The following is an 8,075-nucleotide window of genomic DNA, read 5'->3' on the forward strand; positions in this document are numbered from 1 at the left end:
TTTACTGTCTATGTACTTCATCCATATATAAGGTAAAATTAAAATAAAACATATCTTTTTTATTGTCTGTGTAATTTATCCATATATGAAATTAAGTGCATGATAAGATACAATATAAACCTTTTATACTGTCTATGGATTTTACTCAATTATTAATGTTAAATAAAAGACAGACTTTAAGATAATGTATATCTTGCAGTAACACCAAAATCAAATCAAAAAGTGGGATCCTGGTCCCCCTAGGGCCCTAGGAATTGCTGGGGCGGAACTGAAATTCTCCGCTGTAGTTTCCTCCGGAGCCGCGTGGATGTCACGTACGGCCGGAAGCGGTCGCAAATTTGAACAGCCATCACAGCAACAATAAACGCGCACTTTCACTTTACGGTATGTCTGCTGAATCAATATTTTATGAAAAATTAAACTAAAATCATACAGGATATTTATGTAAGGTGAGTTACGCAGCCCGTTGACGGCATTGTTTTGTGCGCTTCACAGCGTTAGCTACTCTTTTCAGCACCGTCGATTTTGAAACAGGCTATTACCTGAAAAACAGTCTGCTCCACAGTCATAGCTTCTGCTAAAGGCCCTTAAATGCAATTAAATGTATTGCCCTGTAGTTATTGCTGAGAATGCACGGGGTCTGTGTGATTTTTTTCGATAAGTTGCACAAGTTTTAATCTGTAAAAATTGCACCATTAAAGCACAAAATAACAGATTTTTGCATGCAGGGATATTAATTGTGCACGTCATTAGTGGGACACCTCAACACCAGCAGACCACGGCTACACTTTCCCGCCGTTGCAAGGTTGTAACCCAGAAAATAGACGTAGCCGTGCAGACCCCATCTCCTAAATAAGACGCTGAGCATGGCATCCTATTTTCCCCGTCAGTCCACCTTAAAAGTGCTAAATCGCCTGCAGAGGGACTCGTTTAGTCATTTTAAATTGATGCACGAGTTAAGTGAATCTATTCAAATTCACTGTAATGATTACTTTAGTTGGCTTTTTTCGTTATTAAAAATATAAATCATTTTAAATAATTTTTCTGTATTTTTAAGCTATTAAGTTTTTATGGTCTAAGCTGGATTTTTCAGGGGTTGCAAATAGACAAGCCTTTTTAAAATCTAACATTTTAGTTAATCCTAGTTTATGCTACTTCCTGTGTTTTTGTTTGATCGTTGATAATAAAACATTTATCACAGTCCTGGAGATTTTCCTTGGTTGGAAGCCCCAAACCTCTTTGGTGCGCACTTTTTTTTCTTTTTCACTTTCTGTTTCTTCTTTATTTGGATCTTTGTCTTGTGGGCCGAATGTGTAAACCACTACGCTGTTTTTATTCTAAGCCCAGTAGAAGATATGGCAGGAGACGTTAGAGGCCACCTTTGTTCAGAATTTTTCTTGTTATCACAAGCTGGTTTAACTCACATTTATTGATAGGCTGCTTATTTGTATTTCTATTAATTTGTTGGAGTTCTGAGGACTTTCAGCCTGTGGTCTCGTGGTGGTTGTTATTTAAGACTCAGACTAAAAGGAATGTCATTCTCTGCTCATATTATTCAAATCCATGTCCATCAACTATGCAGTCATATAGTTATTACATAATGTTACATATAATTAAGTAATTACATGGTTATATATTATTCGTGTTTTTGAGTTAGTACATGGTAAATGCGAGAGGACCCAAAATGGAGCCTTGGGGAACTCCAAGAAAGTTTTGTAGACTTAAACATGTCATTTCTGATCAGCATGTGTAGTAATACATAGGGTGGCTGTAGCTCAGGTAGCAGAGCAGGTCAGCCACTAATCAGAAGGTCGGTGGTTCGATCCCAGGCTGCCTCCTGGCTGCATGCCAAATATCCTTGGGCAAGATACTAACCCCATGTTTGCCTACTGGTGGTGGTCAGAGGGCCCGGTGGCGCCAGTGTCCGGCAGCCTCGCCTCTGTCAGTGCGCCCCAGGGCAGCTGTGGCTACAATGTAGCTTGCCATCGCCAGTGTGTGAATGTGTGTGTGAATGGGTGAATGACTGAATGTAGTGTGAAGCGCTTTGGGGTCCTTAGGGACTAGAAAAGCGCTATACAAATGCAGGCCATTTACCATTTACCAGGCCATAATACATTGTAAGGTTGTGTGATATGAACATTTTTCCAACCGACATTCATCAGTCCAATAAATGCCTATAGGAGATATATTCACACAGGTGACTTTTTGATGGGCGGTGTAATCATGCACAGACTGATTTGCACATTTAGAACACAGAAGTCCAAACATGGAATAACTAGTTGGCAAAAAAAAAAGAAGAGAAAAGTAAGTCGCCAATTTGGGATTTCTTTGGTTTTAAACCAGATGAAAGAGGTAAACCTGAGGATGTAACCAAAGGGATGTGCCGCTTGTGCAGACGTATATTTAAATAAAATGTTTTTGTTGTTTTCTGAACATAGGCTACTGCCTGTCCTTGTTTGAGTAAACAACTCGCTGCATTTGGGCGCACTCTGATGAAGGTGCATTTGCTCGCAGCTGGAAGAGGATGCCGTTAAGACAGCCCTATTATTTTTTCCCGTTGACTGCTTCTTTTAGTTTCAACCAACACAATTAGCAAACTTACTCATGGGCAAATACATCAATAAATCGTTCCTGTAAAAACGACCATTGAAAGGCTCAGCCTATTGTCCATGGTTGATAAATACGTCCAATCTTAATACATTGCAGGTGTAGAGCATTAAGATCCAATAAAAACACAACTGTGACTCTGACAACCTCACATCACTTAGACTGCTCTCATTAAAATGGGAAAAGTCCTGACTGAAAGGCATCGGAACTGCTGTTTTACAGGGATAAGGACTTTGATGGTTAGCTGAGGCAAATAGAATCGGCCAGTTTTGCCCTGTAAATGTGTTAAATCTGTATAAATGTGCAAATCTGGGTGGTCTCTAAGATCTCTGTAATTTGATGATTATGATGATTAAAGAGGACCTCAACAGTCTTCAGTATTAACCTATCACAGTATGTAAAGTTTTGATGAAAACATGTCCCCCTGACTCAACATGAAAATGACTGAATACTGCCCTCTATAGGTGTTATGCCCCTTTTAAGGTGGACTTGAAAATCCCCATAAGAAGCCAGTGTCAGAGCAGTGTGAGTTAAATAACAAAAATTAAGCAAACTACATTATTAGCTTCATAATGATATTATGAAAATATAATCAATGTTCATATATGCTGTCTTACAATGCAGACCAAATTTCTTTGTGTAATCATAAGTTATATGAGTATAATCACGCTTTTCGGTGATGATGGGAAATGTTTTGAAGCTACGATGTAAATTTAAAAAAAATAATAAAAGGCCCAGTACTTATTAAACGTAAGTAATGTGCAGTTTTATGAACAGAGTCAGCATTTTTATTGCTTTTGTCACATGTGTCAGTACAAGAAGTAATCGTAAAAGTAGCCAGTAACTCATAATAGCTGAATTTCAGCTTGAGAGGTTATCAGCCATTGACAAGAAAGGCATTTATTTACATTTATATCTATAACTGCATTTTAAGAGCTTAAGGTAGGCCCACTTGTCAGGGACACAAATTTTTAATATTAATTTCATCTATACATCAATTTTATCTGCTGCTTATCCAGTTCAGAATAATGGGGGTGGAGCCTATATGCAGGCTTCACAGTGGACACAGGGTTGTCATAGCGATAGGCATAACCATTAACACCTATTGTCAATTTAGCATCACTAACTGACAAACAAACATGTCCTTGGACTGTGGGAGTAAGCTGGAGTACTTGGAGAGAACCCGTGTAGGTACAGGGAGAACAGGCAAACTCCACACAGAAAGGCCTCAGCTGACTTAAGTCACTCCACCTCTGAGACATTTACTATGGATTTATCCCTCCAAAAAATTGATTTGAAAAATTAAAAGATTAAATAGTGGTAGGGGTTATCATCTTCCATACACAATCTGTGGTCTGTCTGGACTCCACGTACCTACACGTAGTTATTATGTTATTACGTCCAGTTATGTAATGAATCATAATGAGTAAAATGAAAACAATATTAAATAATAACTGTAATTTCTTTGTTAAATATGCAGGTGCACACCAACAGAAGTAGTCCACGCTGAAGCCGGCAGTATGGAAGAAGAAATTAAAGAACAAGGAGATCCTGTGAGCAATGAAAGGCAGGCCAGTGTAGGCAATCCAGTGAAGAGGGGAAGAGGGAGGCCGCAAGGCTCCAAGAAGCTGAACGTTTCCAACAGCGAGTCCACACAACCACAGAGGGGAAGAGGGCGTCCGAAGCTCTCTGGCACAAAACAGACAGAGCAGCGGGGCTCAGGAGATGACCATGCTGACAGTTTGGTCCAAATTCACAGGGGTCGAGGCCGGCCCAAAGGGTCCAAGAGTCAGGCCAGCGATGAAGACAGGACAGAGCATTCTCCTAAGAAAAGAGGCAGGCCACGAAAGTCTGTAACAGATGAGGAGGCTCCTGCTGAGGACTTACCGAACGGTGGCTCAGATACGCAAAAAAGGGGACGTCCAAAAGGATCGGTAAAGCGCAAGTCAGAGAGTTTAACAAGTGGGGAAGATGATGAAGGCAGCTCTGTAACGCCCAGGAAAAGAGGTCGACCGAAGGGCTCGCTTAATAAGAAATCAAGGCTGGAGAGCGAGCTTGGCATTGTGGGGATCTTAGATCTAAATGAGAGCCTAAACTCGGACAGAAGAGGACGACTCAGGAAAGCGGTGGTGAATAACACCTCGGCAGATATGTCGAATGGCATCTCAAATACGCCTCAGAGAGGAAGGGGAAGGCCAAGAAAAAGTATTGAACAAAATAAACTGGGCACAGATGGCTCCCAGCCTGTAAAGAGGGGGCGAGGCCGGCCTAAAGGGTCTTTAAACAAGAAACCCCCAGCATATAGGGTCCATGGTAAAGTGGGCCGGCCTCGGAAAGTACACATCCTGCCTGTGAGTGGAAGAAAACGTGGTCAACCGCGACAAAAGCCACCAAACAAAAGGGGGAGGCCGAGGAAGTACCCCCTGCCATCGCCTGAGGAGAAGAAAAAGCCAAAAGTGTGGAAGCCGCTGGGAAGACCGAGGAAATACCCTCGTGTGGATCCCCCAGAGGGATCTCTGCCCCCCCCTCGCAGAGCCCGTGGTCGGCCTCGCAAGTCAGAATCTAAGAAAGGCGCTCATTTACGCAAGAGTCTGCCTGCCGCTCCATTCACACCGCAAGACCCCATCGATGAACCTGCGAGAAAAAGGGGCCGTCCTCCAAGTACTGCAAAAAGCCAAGGCGAGGTCCCGCGGAAAAGGGGTCGCCCTAAAGGTTCGGTCAACAAAAATAAATCGAGAAGCGAAACCTTCCCCAACCACTCGAAAGCGTTGAGCGGTTCGCCTGCGGTTAGGATGGAAAGTGAAGCGGAGCTGGCAGAGGAGGAGATGGAGCACAACACGGAGACGCCGGCCATCGAGCACGCAAGCGATGAAGAAGCAACTCTGATTGATCAGGATGTAAACTTCGATGTTAGCAGCCAGGCTTGATGAGCGATCCTGGTGTGACCAAAAAGAAATGTTGCTGTAGTAATTGCTGTTTAAAACATAGGATCCATTCATATAGACAGAAACATGTTTTTAACATTTTGCCATCAGCTAGGCTAGATATCCAGCAGCTCCTCTGTTTTTCTGACTAACGTGTCCATCTTGTTTTTATCGTGCTACTTTTTTTTTTCTTCAATACCTTTATTTCCGTCATCCAAGTAAACAAAAGTACTAATAATCTTTTACTAAAGCCGACATGTGGAAGTGATTTTTATAGACCGATTGTTCCAGTTTACATTCAGCTTTCAGATGTAGTGTTTGTTTTGTTGTTACTGGGGAATAACCTAGAGGCAGGATGAAAGTCCAAATAAATGTTAGGACGATGAAAGGGAGGAGAAGAAGAACTATAAACAGCTTTTGTACGACAATGCAGTCTCTCATTAAGCCTTTCATCCTAAAGAAAAGAAATGTTTTCAAGGGATTTGTTTTCCATATTTATGCCATAAACTGACACAAAAATGCAGAGCTAAGCGTGCTCGCTCACACCTCTTACACTGATACTGCTCTGCTGTCCAAGTCCCACAAATGACTGACCAAGTGTGATTGTAAGACGGGCAAATTTTAGTTTGTTTCCCCAAATCTCATTTAACTGGATAAATGTATGCAGTAAGATCAATATAAATCTGATAACAGTGAGCTATTTGCCAAACATTTTAAACTTATTTATATACATATTTTCCCCCCTATTGTGTGCTTGAAGTTGCTGTGACGGATATTTTTGTAAAAAGCAGTTTGAAGATGTGAAAACAGAAATGTTTATAGGTGAAAAATCACCTGAATCTGCAGCCGTACTCGACTTATAAAGTCTTGTGTTTAACCAATGTTGTTGACTTTGGCCCAGTCTCACTGCCTGCACCAACGTTACCAACTAACTTAATGCAAAGATGGGTGACAAATTAAAGACGAGACCCACACAAAGGGTGATGGGACCAGTAGACTCAAAACCAGTAGGTCCTGGGTTTGAGTCCATCATCTGGCTGGGTTTACATGTTCTCCCAGAGTACTCGTGTTTCTTCCCACAGTCCAAGCTGAGTCTTTTGTCCACATACAAAAGGCGTGTCAGCTCCCTGAAAACAGGTTTTAAAAAACCTTCCGGGTAAATTTTCATGACTTCATGTGGAAAACTTTTTTTTTCTTGCAAATTCAAAGGTGTTGCACCCTTATCACCTGTTTTTTTTTTTTTTTTTTTTTTTTTTTTGTGCTCCATGTTATTATTTGCTCAGGATGGTTATTAGCCAACATTTCCATACGTTTGTGGTTGTATTTCCACCTGTGGGGATGTTGTTAGCAGATTATACAACAATCTTTTAAAGGGTCTGCACTTAATTTCTGCTCAAGGTCAGCGTGTCATTTCACGCTCATCTGTGAGCTACTGTGTCATGATGTTTTTAAACGATGCTCGTGTGGATGGGATTTAAAACAAAAAAACGGAAAGTTCCTGGTTTAAAAAAGTATCCGAGTACCTCTGGACATAGCAATAGCGCACATCTGTGAAAACACTTGTTTCTGCACTTTATTTAGGTTTTTTTCCTTTAATTTGTCACTTGTAGCAGCTAACAGGTAAAAGAAAGCATGTCATGGGTTTATATTTGCAAGGTGGTTCTAAATCCAGCTGAGAATGTGCTTGATGATTAAAAGTTATTTGGTAATGAGTTTAAATTAAAATGATCTTTTTTACTTTTTTGTCCTTTTTTTGGTCAAACCTATGAGCTGTAGCAGGTTTCAGCCACACTGTCTTGTACTCTATATGAAATTATTCAAACAGAAATGCTTAATAAAGCAGAAACTATTTGGTAAGATTGAATTATTAGCCATTTGTCTCATTGCAACAAAGCAAATGTTGATGTTGTTTTAAAGATTTCTTTATTTTCTTGTTATTTATTTTAAGTTTTATTAAACCAAGAAAACCTTACTGAAAAGTTCTCAAACATGGCCCTGTGTATCCGAGAGGAGAGTTTACAGCCTCTGGAGGTTACTAACGTTTGAAATGATGTCATGATTTGTCCTCTACGCAGGTCCACGGTCGATGGTAGCTTCATCTTTCTTTTGCCTTAATCGCTAAAGCTTTGAATGTACCATCCCGTGCATTCCTCCTCTACATGTACCATTTTAAGCCTTTTTTACTTTCCTCTTGTTGCAGATATCATTTCACTAATTTTTCAAAATGTTAGTGTAGCTGTGAAGCCTTTCGTTTGTTTGTTTAATCTTTGTAACTGTTGTGAGATCAAAATCCAGCTGTTGGGTTGGTTTCACGAACACTGCCTGACTTATTTTGGACGACCTTGTATAAAGCTGTGTGACATGTACGCCGTTCATACTGATTCTGTTTGGGTCAAATAAGAATTTAAGTTTCTAAATGCTGGATTGTGCTTTTCGTGAACGAAGGAGGTTAAAAAAAAAAGGAAAAAAGACACATCCCAGTAATATTTGACCTGCCTTTGTGAAGTCGAATCATTTCAAGTGGAAATTTGCATTTTGTGTGTG

At 40.6% G+C, this 8,075-nt stretch overlaps 1 protein-coding gene across 1 annotated transcript; it reads left to right on the forward strand.

Annotated features, from left to right (window-relative positions):
* Positions 1 to 317: 317 nt before the first annotated feature.
* LOC146609599 (uncharacterized) lies at positions 318 to 6,708 on the forward strand. Its single transcript, XM_085346454.1, has 2 exons — positions 318 to 384; positions 4,088 to 6,708. Exon 2 carries the CDS (start codon positions 4,128 to 4,130, stop codon positions 5,532 to 5,534), a length of 1,407 nt encoding a protein of 468 aa, XP_085202580.1. The 5' UTR covers positions 318 to 384; positions 4,088 to 4,127; the 3' UTR covers positions 5,535 to 6,708.
* The last annotated feature ends 1,367 nt before the right edge of the window (positions 6,709 to 8,075 follow it).

The sequence above is a fragment of the Diplotaxodon limnothrissa genome, linkage group LG22, assembly GCF_057381915.1.
Source record: "Diplotaxodon limnothrissa isolate DT_005_m linkage group LG22, D_limnothrissa_male_GT1.1, whole genome shotgun sequence".
In the NCBI taxonomy this organism is placed as follows: domain Eukaryota; kingdom Metazoa; phylum Chordata; class Actinopteri; order Cichliformes; family Cichlidae; genus Diplotaxodon; species Diplotaxodon limnothrissa.

Bases quoted from the DNA above. Each gene is read 5' to 3' on its own strand.
- LOC146609599 (XM_085346454.1), top strand. From the start codon at position 4,128: ATGGAAGAAGAAATTAAAGAACAAGGAGATCCTGTGAGCAATGAAAGG.